The sequence below is a fragment of the Aspergillus bombycis genome, assembly GCF_001792695.1.
Source record: "Aspergillus bombycis strain NRRL26010 chromosome Unknown contig00117, whole genome shotgun sequence".
NCBI lineage: Eukaryota > Fungi > Ascomycota > Eurotiomycetes > Eurotiales > Aspergillaceae > Aspergillus > Aspergillus bombycis.
This window is the reverse complement of record NW_019170119.1, coordinates 93654-107063: the sequence shown is the minus strand read 5'-3', so window position 1 is coordinate 107063 and position 13410 is coordinate 93654. Positions and strand designations below refer to the sequence as shown.

At 49.5% G+C, this 13410-nt stretch overlaps 5 protein-coding genes across 5 annotated transcripts; 3 read left to right on the top strand and 2 right to left on the bottom strand.

Moving 5' to 3' along the window:
* Positions 1-946: 946 nt before the first annotated feature.
* ABOM_010139 (sugar porter family MFS transporter) lies at positions 947-2746 on the top strand (the record flags this gene model as incomplete). Its single annotated transcript, XM_022537267.1, has 3 exons — positions 947-1163; positions 1220-1332; positions 1394-2746. 3 exons carry the CDS (start codon positions 947-949, stop codon positions 2744-2746), a joined length of 1683 nt encoding a protein of 560 aa, XP_022384965.1.
* Positions 2747-3610: 864 nt separating this feature from the next.
* Positions 3611-5884, bottom strand: ABOM_010138 (putative GTPase NOG1; the record flags this gene model as incomplete). Its single annotated transcript, XM_022537266.1, has 5 exons — positions 3611-3652; positions 3712-5405; positions 5460-5561; positions 5669-5777; positions 5855-5884. Coding segments are annotated over 5 exons (1977 nt in total), but the record flags the coding sequence as incomplete, so codon positions are not given.
* A 661-nt stretch (positions 5885-6545) lies between these two features.
* Positions 6546-7526, bottom strand: ABOM_010137 (polyamine acetyltransferase; the record flags this gene model as incomplete). The annotated part of the gene is made up of 3 exons (XM_022537265.1): positions 6546-6569; positions 6629-7081; positions 7143-7526. 3 exons carry the CDS (start codon positions 7524-7526, stop codon positions 6546-6548), a joined length of 861 nt encoding a protein of 286 aa, XP_022384967.1.
* A 1571-nt stretch (positions 7527-9097) lies between these two features.
* Positions 9098-10645, top strand: ABOM_010136 (NAD(P)/FAD-dependent oxidoreductase; the record flags this gene model as incomplete). The annotated part of the gene is made up of 4 exons (XM_022537264.1): positions 9098-9254; positions 9410-9699; positions 9754-10327; positions 10398-10645. The coding sequence occupies 4 exons, from the start codon at positions 9098-9100 to the stop codon at positions 10643-10645; spliced, it is 1269 nt and encodes a 422-aa protein (XP_022384966.1).
* A 497-nt stretch (positions 10646-11142) lies between these two features.
* arg2 (acetyl-CoA:L-glutamate N-acetyltransferase) lies at positions 11143-13344 on the top strand (the record flags this gene model as incomplete). The annotated part of the gene is made up of 3 exons (XM_022537263.1): positions 11143-11196; positions 11256-11423; positions 11497-13344. The coding sequence occupies 3 exons, from the start codon at positions 11143-11145 to the stop codon at positions 13342-13344; spliced, it is 2070 nt and encodes a 689-aa protein (XP_022384969.1).
* Between the last annotated feature and the right edge of the window lie 66 nt (positions 13345-13410).

Here is a 13410-nt window from a genome sequence, read left to right as displayed (position 1 = left end):
GAAATTGAGCGAGGCAGATTTGAACGGACCTCGTTAACATCGTTAAAACAACTCTGTTGAGAAAGGAGTCAAGGGATGTAGTGGATCGTCAAATGTAAACATTTGCCCGTAGATTCTCCTGTATCCCAACCAACAGAGTAATTCTGCGTGTGAATCCTGAAATGTTATGTGGCGAAGGAATTAAGTGTGTAAACAGAGTCAGACTGAATGCCAGTCAACTACTACGTCCGTGAGACAACACGGGAAAAACTACGTTGTATCTACAGTGGAATATGGAATAATCGAGATACTACCAGAGTAGTACCATCAATAGAGAATTGAGTAAAAAAAATAATAAAATGAAAATAAAATAAATAAAAGAAAAGAAAAGAAAAAAAAAGAGCCGAACATCATGAGACGCACATGACGTCCCCGTGACAGTTTGGGAGGAATTCCAGACTCTTTCTTTCCCTTCGCCTTCACGATAGTCGACGGCGAGCCCGGCAACGAACCTCAACCCATCCATGCCAACGATCACTTTACTCTTTTGGTCGTCTCCAGGCACATCCCCACTGTCTCCCCACTCCAAGAGTCTCTGTCGAAGCATCCAAGAACACACTCCGCCCCCTAGCATCCGACTATCCTTCCTGGTTCGGTCCTTGAGATCTGGGCCCCCGTTTTTCCTGCCATGGTCCCTACCCCGAGAATGGGGTGCCCTCCAATCCCTGGGATGGAGGCGACGTTTTGTCTTGCCGACGTATGGACCGTTCATGTAAAACCTTTCATTTAATTTTCATTAAGCGCACTAATAATCCCACGATGCGGTGATTAAGTTCCGACTCTGGGTTATATATCTCCGCGCTTCCCACGTTGCCTCCCCGGTTTCCTTCTCTCTTCTCATCCCATCTTTCATCCCTTCATCAACCTTCAAGGATTCGTTCGATCACTGAGGAATCCATCCGTCACCATGGGTGTCTCTAATCTGATGGCCCGGCTCAAGCCCCAGGCCGACCAGCCCGAACACCAGGAGCACTCCGATACTCCTACTCCTGTCAGAGCCGACTCCAACCTGGAGAAGGATAATGTCATGCTTGACGACAGCCCCGTCAAGTACCTGACATGGCGGTCCTTCATCCTGGGTTTGTGTGTCTCGATGGGTGGCTTTATCTTCGGTTACTCAACCGGTATGTCCACTTCCCCGTGGAGAACCGCCCATGCTTCTTACTGACTTTCACCTCAGGTCAAATTGCTGGCTTCACAACTATGAATGATTTCAAGGTCCGCTTTGCGGAACAACAAGCTGATGGAACATACGCTTTCAGCAACGTGCGCAATGGTTTGATTGTCGGTCTGGTAAGTCCATGAATACTATACTTTGACTGAGCGAATGAGGATCAAACTAACATGGCTGCAGTTGTCCATTGGTACTATGATTGGTGCCCTCGTCGCTGCTCCTATCGCCGATCGCATTGGTCGCAAATACTCTATCTCCTTCTGGTCGGTGGTCCACATGGTCGGTATCATCATTCAGATCGCTACCTCCGACAACTGGGTCCAAGTTGCTATGGGTCGTTGGGTGGCCGGTCTGGGTGTCGGCGCTCTGTCCAGCATCGTCCCCATGTACCAGAGTGAGTCTGCTCCTCGCCAGGTCCGTGGTGCCATGGTCAGCGCCTTCCAGCTGTTCGTTGCCTTCGGTATCTTCATCTCTTATCTGGTCAACTTCGGTACCGAATCCATCAACGGTACCGCTTCCTGGCGGATCACTATGGGCATCGGCTTCGCCTGGCCCTTGATCCTGGGTGTTGGCACTTTGTTCCTTCCCGAGTCGCCCCGTTTTGCCTACCGTCAGGGCCGTGTCGAAGAAGCCCGTGAGGTTATGTGCAAGCTTTACGGCGTCGGCTCTAACCACCGGTGTATCGCCCAGGAGATGAAGGACATGAAGGACAAGCTCGAGGAGGAGAAGTCTGCCGGACAGGCTGGCTTTTTCGAAGTCTTCACTGGTCCCCGTATGTTCTACCGTGTCATGCTGGGAATTGCTTTGCAGTCACTGCAGCAGCTTACTGGAGCCAACTTCCTCTTCTACTACGGTAACACCATTTTCACTTCTACCGGTCTGAACAACAGCTACGTCACTCAAATCATTCTGGGTGCCGTCAACTTCGGCATGACCCTTCCCGGTCTCTATGTCGTTGAGCACTTCGGTCGTCGTAACAGTCTGATGGTCGGTGCCACCTGGATGTTCATCTGCTTCATGATCTGGGCCTCCATCGGTCACTTCGCCTTGGACTTAGAGAACCCTCCCAACACCCCTCAGGCTGGTACTGCTATGATTGTCTTCACTTGCTTCTTCATCGTCGGCTTCGCCACTACCTGGGGACCTATTGTGTGGGCTATCTGTGGTGAGATGTACCCTGCTCGCTACCGTGCCGTCTGCATTGGTCTTGCCACTGCTGCCAACTGGACTTGGAACTTTTTGATCTCTTTCTTCACCCCCTTCATCTCTAGCGCTATCGACTTTGCCTACGGTTACGTCTTCGCAGGCTGCTGCTTCGCTGCCGTGCTCGTCGTCTTCTTCTTCGTCAATGAGACCCAGGGTCGTACCCTTGAGGAAGTCGACACCATGTACGTCCTCCACGTCAAGCCCTGGAAGAGTGCCGGCTGGACGCCCCCGGAGGGCATCGTCCGCGACCTCCACGGACCCCCCGCTTCCCCCAAGCAGGAGGGTCGGGCTGAGCACAGCGAGCCCGCCACCGAGATCCGCGAGTAAATGGTGTCATGTCTGATGAACCAGCTACGGCCGTCGCTTACGCATTGATACAACGTTTTTGTGTTTTTCGTCGTCCTCTGTAACCTTTTTTAATGTTGTGGCGCAACTCTTCTCCTTTTGAATGCTCTGAATATACCGATGTGAATGCATGCATGCATGAGTACATATGTTGAGGGGCCATGAATATGGCATGACTTTTGGAACCAAGGAACCTACTGGCGTTTTGGGTGGATAAACCAGCAAAGCAAAAACTACGAGCTTATGCAGTTTAAAGAGAAATAAAAATAATATAATATATGCCAAATAACTCGATCTCATCGCTTGTAAAAGATCTATCACCAGCGAGCGGGATCCAACGCCTCAAGGTATAATAACACTCTAGATCAGTTTACAAATACTATGACAGCATAGAGGTCAGTAAGAAGACGAGTGTTATCTATGGTGAACCATTTGCGTATGGCGAATTGATTTGCCAGTTGATTTCTGGCAGTACTACTAAGAAAGAGAAGTATATCAAGTCTCTAGTGAGTGATACGCCGCGATGAATTGACAAACAAAATAGAGAGCTAAGCAAGGCAAAATGATCAATTTTTATTTCTATCTTCGTCTTCGCGTTCATCAAAATATTCAAATCAATCAAGCCGATAAATGCTGATTCGGTTGGGTCGGAACAACCCCAGGTATTTACGCAGCAGTATAATTCATCCAGAGACCGTTGACTGTAACAAACAATCAAAACATGAAGAAACATAACCCCCGACGCCCTGTTTTTTTGACACCCAGTTCATGACATGTAGAAGATGAGATATATTAAGGGGTGGTGACATTGTCTCATCGTGCACTCGGCACTTGAAGACAAAGCCTTTACCGACGTTGAGTCTTGCCGATGGTACGCTTGCCGGTAAACTAGAGGCAAATGTTAGTGAATGAGCGACAGGGGTAAAAGGGTGACTGTGATGACATACCAAGTGCTTGGGGAGAGATGCGGTAGTGTGGCGATCGGCCTCTCCCGCTCTTGCCATGCGGTTCATCTTCTTCTGGCCCAGCTTCTTGAGACGGTCGGCCTTGCTGCGAGCCGTGGTATCGGTAACACCGTCCAGGAGACGGTTGGTTGCTGCCTGGCTACGGGCACGGCCCTTGGCCTTGGCGATGGCTTGGCGAGGATCGGACATGTCGACATCCATAGCATCGTCGCCATCGGCATCGCGAGTAGTGGTACGCCCACGGGTTTGGCTCTTGGAGCGGGCACGGGCGGAAGCAGCATCGACATCGTAGCCGGCCTCTTCGAGAGCATTCTCCATTTGGGACAGCGACTTGGCCTTGGCGCTACGAGGGATTTGTGCGCGGTTCTTGAGAGACTTGCGCATCTTCGCATCGTTGCGCATCAAAGCCCGCTTCTCGCGAATCAGGTCTGCCTTCATGCGGGTGTCTGCATCCTCAGCATCTTCCACGCTCTCGTCAGAGTCGTAGTAACCGTCGGCTTCCAGCTTCTCTTCCTCCTCCTCCAAGGCGGCCAATTTCTGCTCAATATCGGGATCCACGAAATCGTAGATGTTCTTGCCGTTCCACACTTCGGGAATCTTATCATGTTTCCATTCGTCATTGGCCAAATCGTAGGTCTTCTTGAGGTCAACGTTGTAGACACCAGCACCACCGTTCTCCTCCTCAATGTCCCTCTCCAACTTCTTCCGGTTAGGATCATCCTTGTCGTATTTCTGGAGGGCCTTAACGGCCTCAGGAATGAAGGTTTCACGTTGGACACCACCCATGGGCTGTGCAACATGGATACGGGCCAGGACATCACCCAGACGCCCACCGGGGGTACCAGAGCTGTTTGTCCCAGACTTGAGTTTCTGCGCCACTCTCTCAGCCAGTAGCTTGTCGCAAGCGGCGTTCTTCACGTTAGTTACGCCTTCAGTAGTGGTGCAAGACAACTGGAGCATTTCCACATCTCCGGACTTGAGGATCGACTGGATCTCTTGCTGGTATTCGGGTTCCAAATCCTCGGGGCGCCTGACATCAATCTTGTTGACGACAAGGAAGACGATCTTGTTGGCGAATAGCGGGCGGATGCTGTGGAACAGCTTGAGTTGGTCGGCGACGGAGTAGCCACACTGCTCGGAGAAATCCATGAAGTACATGACCGCGGAGCGAAGATGGGCAATGGCGGTAATGGATTGCATTTCAATCGTGTTCATCTCCTCCAGAGGGTGGTCCAAAATTCCGGGGGTATCAATGGCTTGGAATCGCAAGTACTTGTAGTCGAAATGACCGACGAACAAACTCTTGGTTGTGAATGCATATGGCTGAACGTCAACATCGGCCTTGGTGATGCTGCGCAAAAAGCTAGACTTTCCGACGTTGGGGTACCCGCAAATCAGGAGAGTTCGGGTGTTGGGATCGATGGATGGCAAACGGCCCAAATGTTGGCGGACTTGCTCGAGGTAGACCAGAGGGTCTTTGAGACGTCTGCAAATGGTGGCCATGCGACCGAGGGCCGCGCGCTTCAGCTGCTTGCACTGGAACAGAGACTGGGCATATTTGATCAGACGGACATAATCGCGGGAAACAGTCTCAATAAGATGTTTGGCGGTAGAAACTTGACCCAAAGCGATTCTGAAATGGTCGGCATCGTAGAGTGTGTTCATCAAGTCCTTGTCTAGTAGCTGTTAGACCGTTGCACCGGGAGAATAATCCAAGCCCAAAAACCTACGGAAAGGATGAATATCCTGAAGCCGGGGGAATCCATCTAGAATGGCCTGGAACTTTTCGCAGAATGTCTCTTGGGTATATTTGACCTTTCGGGTATAAAAGCCTAACCAGCAGGGGCAAAATTCGTATCAGCAAAATCCGAGTTTTATCTTGTTAATTCGAATCACAATCACTTTGGTCCGAAATTAACGATCGGGGACTGCTAAATACCTCTGATACGGCTGATTTTGAAACCAGCACGAATCTGAGTCGGCAGCTGTCTCTGTGTACGGCTGAGAACGACATCCAGAAATTCCTGGCTCGTGGGCACAGGAGCGATCTGAGAAAAGTACTCTATCAGTTTCACGGCTCTGGAGCGTAACGGCAGCATTTTAGGCGCAACCAAAGATAACTCACATCCTTCCAAGTGGTCTTCATGATGGGCAACCTGAGAAGTACCAAATATGACTCTCAAGAATATCCCAGAAGGTGATGATAAGATTTTCAAGTCTCCGAGTCGAAGCACTTCCTGAATAAGAAAGAAAAAAAAATATTCCGGGCGGTCGGCGCAAAGTTTTGGCGGGCGGTGAGAGGCGCAATGTGGGGAACTTTTTTTCCTTTCTGGTAGCCGAGAGGAAAGAGAGCCGTCCAGATAAACTACTATAGTTACTGTCGATTCGGTTACAAACAGTTCACTTTCATGGTTTTCCCTCTTCAATGGCTCTCTATCATGATCATGTACATTGAACTACCGCGGGACTATGATACACAAATATTCCTGCCCTGACCTGAAAACTAGCCGCCTATTCATGGTCGTCATCAGCATGGGGTATCTGTCCCAGAACCATCGTAGCCCAGACAAACTCCGTTGCTTTTCTCTTGAACCCATCATGTAAGAAGACCAAACCCAGTGTTTCAACATAACATGCGTCAAATGTCGCGTGGGAATTGTGAAAAAAACAACAAAGGGGAAACTTAAAACAGGAGGAAAAGGAAGATATCATAGAAGGGAAAAAATGAGAAAAGAGAAAAAAAGGACCAGGTAAGAGGAAGCCATGTCAACTAGGCGCAACATCAGTCGCAGCCATCCTAACCGCTCCATGACAATTTACTCTCCGATGAAATCCAACACCTGGAGTTGGTCAATTACAGGCTGCACTTAGGGGTGCTCTTCAGAAAGACTTCACTTACCAAATTTGTCCAACCGCCACCGCCGAACTGACACTTGCTAGGACCACGGTTCTCGAATCCAAAAGATTCGTAGAATGGCACCAGTTGATCATGGGCTATGATAGAAATGCGCTCGGCGATCTGTGCTTCTCTGATCCTGTGGATGTAGGACTTCAACAACGTGGTGGCAACCTGCTTGCCCTGGTGCTCCGGCAAAACAGCCAAGGAATGGATAGCAATCGTGCCACCATCTTCGTCATGGCCGACAGTCTCTCCGTTCTCCACAGCCATGCGCTCGGTTTGCCAGTTCGCGGGAAGCTCCATAGCTCTGTCGGTCACAAACGGAGTCGAAATGCGAGTCGCAACGATGTGCCCAACCAAGGTCGGACGAGGTTTCGGCTGGTCCTCTCCTAAGATAGGAAGTGTAAAGAGACCCAAGCAAAGTTCAGGGCATCGGTTCAGGCGATATACAAACTTTGACACCAAGTCAGCTAGGCGATAGATTGGAAAGTTGGAGTGGAAAATATGTCCATACCTTCTCTCGGGTACAGCGCTCTTGTTCGGGAAACGCGCTCTCCACGTTGACACAGTCCTCCACATTCGACACAGTCAAGACCTGCACAAAAGGATGCAACTCGTCCAGCTTGGTGCGTTGATGCACAGGCGGGCGACGGAACCAATAAGGAAATTCGTTAATATCGTCATGGTCCACTGCAACGTAGTCTTCGTCGACCTCTTCGTCATCGTCATCCACCTCTTCCATGGGGATCCCGTTGACCATTGAAAAATCTCCACGGGCACTCAGACGTGAGAGGTCATCTCCGGTCGTAGGCAGGGAATACCCGTCCGCGTTCGATAACGGCTTGAACCCATTGATGGGCTGGTCCGCAGCAGACTTATCAACGGTATAATCGGACATTATCTGTCGATCCCAGGATTCGATTTTCAATAGGTCGCAAAGTCGACGTTCCTTTGGAATTTGCAGGGTAGATAGAAAGAAAATTTGTAAAATGCGAAAGCAGACAGATGTACTCAAAGAGAGGGGAGAAAAGTCCAAGCGGACAGGATTTGCTGAAGGTGCAGGATTGTGGAAAGGATTGGCTGAAGGGGACCCTAGGAGGGATGAAAAAGAGTCGAATCGAGGGGCGTGAATCCTCGGAAAATGGTGGGGATCAAAAATTAGCTCTGATGCGGACGGGCGATAAGACTTGAGTCGGGTTGCAGTTCCAGAAGCTTAGGGCCGGATCGTAAGCCAAAAGACGCAAGCCACCAGTTAAGCCTGAATGAAGGAGGTTTTCAAGTTAGGAACTGGAAAGCGTAGTTTACCAACCAGATCTTCTAAAACGCACGTAAGGGAACGTGAGTGGGTTATTGTGTGCCAAAGGATGGATACAGTGAGGCGTTTGATTGCCACTCCCACAGAGGCAAATGAAGGATATTGTGGAAGTGTGACCCGGGCACAGTATGATTGGCTGTTCTTTTTTTTTTCTTTCTTTTTTCTTTTTTCTTTGGTATGTACGGAACAAAAGGAATACAAAAAATAGAGACCAGAGAAAGAGAGCAAAGCAATCGAACAGGGAAAGCAATCAATGATCGAGGAATATGCGTGTTCCTGAAGGATCTAATCCACTATCCACCGATAGGGACTAAAAGTGTCGGTCGATCGATCCCCCTGCAGATGGTCAGAAACTTCAGAACTAAAAGTCTTACTGCTGGGATTAATTTATTTAATTGCTAGGGCTTTAATTGATTGCTTTCCATCCGGTGAAGATTGCCGAAACCAAGCGCGGGGTATTATTGACTGTAGTTATATGGATACTGATAGTAATGCAAGTCATGTTCGTATGTAATTTATTCTAGTACAGACTCCAGAGTGGTCTACGCGTACCATTGACGGGTGGGTAGGCTGGGGGACGGGGAGATATGGAGAAATTTGACGGTTTCTGCCCCGTAACCGGATGGGTCCCGTACGGAGCACGAGTTTTACTAGTCGGTGCTACGACTAGTCAATACTCCTGAGATATGTTGCTCGTGTCAGTTAAAGCATGGACTCTTGTGTCTCGTCACACTGCTAATACTTCAAACCGGGTCATGGAACACGTGCCGTACGTACGTCTCAGTCTAGCAAGGATCCTGTAAGGGGGTCTCTATGACAAGATGACCTACCATCTTCTTCTCAGGAATGAGCCAGCACAACATCTGTAAATATTCACCACCAATTGATGATATATTAATAACACACCTCATGATAGAGAATAGACTGCTATATCTGAAATTCGTCATGGTCTATCCTTTACACTAGATATAGTGCTCGTTGATTGGTTTCTCCGCACCTGATTACTTGCAGTAGTGGGTGTGTCCATGCATACTAGTAGGGACCGAGCCTTACTTCTACAACAAAGCAAGTAAGGAGTCCTTGAGAACGTAACAAACCAGGATAGCAAAGCATACAACACTGTCCATCTCACCTTAAGCAATTTCCTTGCTACCATGGCCGAAGCGTTTCCTGCCAACAATGGCATGACTTCATTCTGGCGTACCGAACCTCATTTTCTCGATAGTCATCGCTCAACCGAGGGGCTGCCTGATGCTAGTGATATTGTCATTGTTGGGGCAGGATATGCAGGCGTATCAACTGCATACCACTGTATGCGTCTTAGTCAATCCTCGTCAGCTGATAAACCTTCTATAGTAATACTGGAAGCCCGCCAGGCCTGCTCGGGGGCTACGGGTCGCAATGGCAAGTCACAACTAAATCTAGGCAGCTACAGAAGTGCTGACTCTGACATCTGATACCCCTAGGTGGCCATCTGAAACCTGATGTATATTACCAAGTCAGTGCCTTGGCAGATAAGTATGGAATTGACGCAGCAGAAGAAGTGGCCGCTTTTGAGTTGGCGCATATGGCAGCGGTTCAGTCTTGTGTAGAAGAGGAGAAGATCGATTGTGACCTAGAATTCGGCAAAGTCATTGATGTGCAGCTTGATGATAATCACTGTGCCAAAATCAAGACGGGTTACGAATCTCTTCTTGCTCAGGGAGCCCTTACAGCAACGGAGGCCGATTTCAGTCCAAAAGAGACTGCGGAAGCTGTGAGTACCAGCTCAGCCATTGCAGATTTCTTTGTATATTCACCCCCTGCGTAGGTGTCTGGCGTGAAAGGCGCCCGGGGCTGCTTTCGCTGTCGCACAGGGCGACTTTGGCCATATAAATTTACCACCCAACTCTTGGAGCGAACTGTGTCGGCCGGCGTCAACCTTCAAACTCAAACACCCGTGCTCCGCATATCTGAAACCCCTGACGTTGATGGACGTTGGACTGTCGTGACTAGCCGAGGTTCGGTTCGAGCAAAATGGATTGTTTTCTCCAGTAATGCATATACACCTGCCATCGCTCCCGAATACAAAGGCAAGATTGTCCCTGTACGGGGGGTCTGTAGTCGGATTGTGGTGCCCAACCTACCGAAAAATCCGCTGAATTGCTCTTACACATTGCGTTTCAATGCCTGGGACTATGACTATCTGATCCCCCGACCGGATGGCAGTATTGTTGTTGGCGGGGGAAAGTCCACGTTTTTCCATGACTCCAGCGAGTGGTACAACAATACGGACGACAGCAGATTGATAGAGTCTGCTACGCGGTACTTTGACAATTACATGCAACAGCACTTCCACGGTTGGGAGGACACAGGGGCATATACCGACCGTGTTTGGACGGGAAGTGCGTCTCCTTCTGTTCTAGCTCGTTCGTGACTTGATTTAAATAACTGGTGCTGACTTCTTGCAAATAGTAATGGGTTATAGCACCGACTCCTTGCCGCATGTTGGACACATCCCAAACAAACCTTGCCAGTTGGTGATTGCCGGCTTTAACGGCCATGGAATGCCACAAATCTTCCTCTCAGCACAGGCGATTGCGCAGATGGTTATCTGTGGAGCTACGTATGAGGAGACGAAGTTACCGCGATTGTTCAAGACCACCCCGGAACGGCTGAGCAGCCCAGAGAACCACATCCGGACACATTTGGAGGCTATTTGAATAAGAAGCAATAAATTACGTACATGAATGGGTCCTAGTTTGAGTCAACATGTTCCGAACCTTCAACTCGGTATTCTACAATGTTGGCGTTTACACGTATCTATGCCATAGTCTCTAGCAGTGCTGCACTGTCCTGACCAAGCTGAGGGATTGTAAGCAATAACGGGAACTCAGGAATGAACACTACTCCCGAATACAATGAGTGGATTTTTCTGGTGAAAGAAGATCATTGCCATGTACTGTTGATTGTGGAGATGTCAACTTCTTTTTTTTATCAATCTCCGAGCAGCGGGTGTTATCGGCGCCAATCAGAAGCCGAGAACGGAATGCGTCATTATCCGCATCGACTCATTTTTGTTTTCTCCGAATGTCCCCCCCCTCACTCCTCTCTGCTGCTCTCTTTCTGTACCATCTTTCTTCTTCGGGCTTCTTCCTTCGCAAACTCCTATGTATTCATTCCTGGAATTAGGTTCTTTCATCCTCGACAGAAATGAAACATGAGTTCTAGGGCGCTGACTTGGCCGCGGACTGCGAAGTCCTCTCTACTAAAGGTAAGCATGAAACCCTCTCTCTTTTACATTGCGTTTCAATTGACCCTGTCGTCCTGTAGCAGCAACAAACCTCCTCCTTCGTCGGTCAGCCAAGTTTGGGAGTTTCCAACTGCCGGTCCTTCTCCTCTACCGCCGATCGGCCGATCAACCAAAGTGCCGAGTTTTCGTCCAGCAGCAAAAGTTATGACCGACTGGGTCGTCGGGCCAAGGAAAAATTATTGGATCGTGTACGATGGTCGCCCAGTACCAACAGTTTCAGGACGTATCCACTGACTACTTCAATGGCTTTTCCGGTTATAGGAATTTTTCCTTAGTCTGCTGAACTCCGCGTCTACGAAACGAGAGGCTAAATCGTATCTGGCTCGCTTGAAAGCACAACATTCTCCGAAAGCGCAGACTAAACCAACCGCCAGACATTCGAAAGAAACAGTTGCACAATCATTACCGTCGGGGGTTAACCTAGGTTCATTCTACGGAGCCTCGCGGTCTGTGTATGATAGCCCTGTTTTCCGCCATGACTCAACGCCTCTCCCGCTACCGTTACAATTGCCAGAGGAAAAACTACATCTAGCCCTGATTAAACTCCGGACACCGCAGCTACTTGATGATACTATTATCAATGGAGTGGCCAAGACCCTGTCCCAGCTGAGCCGCCTAGGGATGGCTTGCTGTGTTGTGGTTGACCCTGGAACTGCGGACAATGCAAATACCTTACGCAGGGTTGCTGCAGAACAAGCCGAACGTATTTCAATCGCAGTAGATGGACAACCAGATTCAAAATCTGCCCATCTCGACTCGGTCTTGTCTTTGTCCCCGATATATCCGGAACAGCCCGCCGTTCTATCCAGAAAGGCACTCCTCAATCCGCTCCGCGACGGCCAAATTGTGGTTCTTGCCCCCATTGCCTACACGGAAGATGTTCCTAAGGCAGTTACTATATCTGCGAATGATGCCATTCTGGCTCTCACAAAAGAGCTTGCCGGCCTGGCGATGCGCCCCGACCCTGATGAAGACCCTTGGCTCACGGCGCAGAAAATCGCTAAGCTGCAAAAAGAGGTTTCTTTGGATCGAGTAATTCTCCTGGACCCTCTTGGAGGAATCCCTTCCTTCAGAGGACCGCAGACATCGCACGTTTTCATCAATATGGAGCAGGAATTTGATGATATCAAGAATGAGTTGCTTCACGTACAGTCCAGTGAAGCTTGTACAGTAACCGCACCAAAACGGGAAGATACCTCCATTCAGGATCCTCTGGAGAGACACCTGGACAACTTGCAACTGTCGCAAAGTGTGCTTGCTATGCTCCCATCAGCGTCCTCAGGGATTATTACCTCTCCGCTGGAAGTTTCTAATTCAGCTAGGACACCCCAGGCTAACCCGTCAGCTGTATCTGCTGTGGGAACCCGACGACAGCGAAACCCGCTCATTCACAACCTACTCACAGACAAACCGCTGCTTTCCTCTTCACTGCCCGTGAGCCGACGAGAGGCGATGAACCGTAGACGAGGCTCTATAAATTCCCCTAGTTCTCATACAACATTTGTCAAGCGAGGCATGCCTATCACAATGATTCCCAATCCACGAGTTGAGGTGTGGACAGCGCAGAACCGGCCACGGCTAACGCTGGATGATCCGAGCATCGACCTCCCGCGATTAGTTCGTTTGATCGAAGACTCCTTCAACCGTAAACTTGACGTCCAAGATTATCTCAATCGGGTTAACGATCGGTTGGCCGGACTGATCATTGCAGGAGAGTATGAAGGTGGTGCTATCCTCACGTGGGAGCTGCCGCCGGGTGTGGAAGATGATGGTAGCCCGGCCAGTGAAGCTCGGATGGTCCCATACCTGGACAAGTTTGCCGTCTTGAAACGCAGTCAAGGAGCTGGCGGTGTGGCCGATATTGTGTTCAATGCTATGGTTCGCTCATGTTTCCCCAACGGGGTGTGCTGGCGCAGTCGCAAGGACAACCCAGTGAATAAGTGGTACTTTGAGCGCTCTACGGGGACGTGGAAGCTATCTGACACCAATTGGACTATGTTCTGGACGACTCCAGGATTGACAGAGAATTCGCAACAGTTTTCCGATTATGAGCAAGTGTGTCGAAGCATTCAGCCGAGTTGGGCTGACGATACGGGTGTTGTTGATTGATGGATATAGACCTTCCGGCCTTTCTTTTTGCCTGGAACTAGTACATAATACGCACCAAGTGCAGCA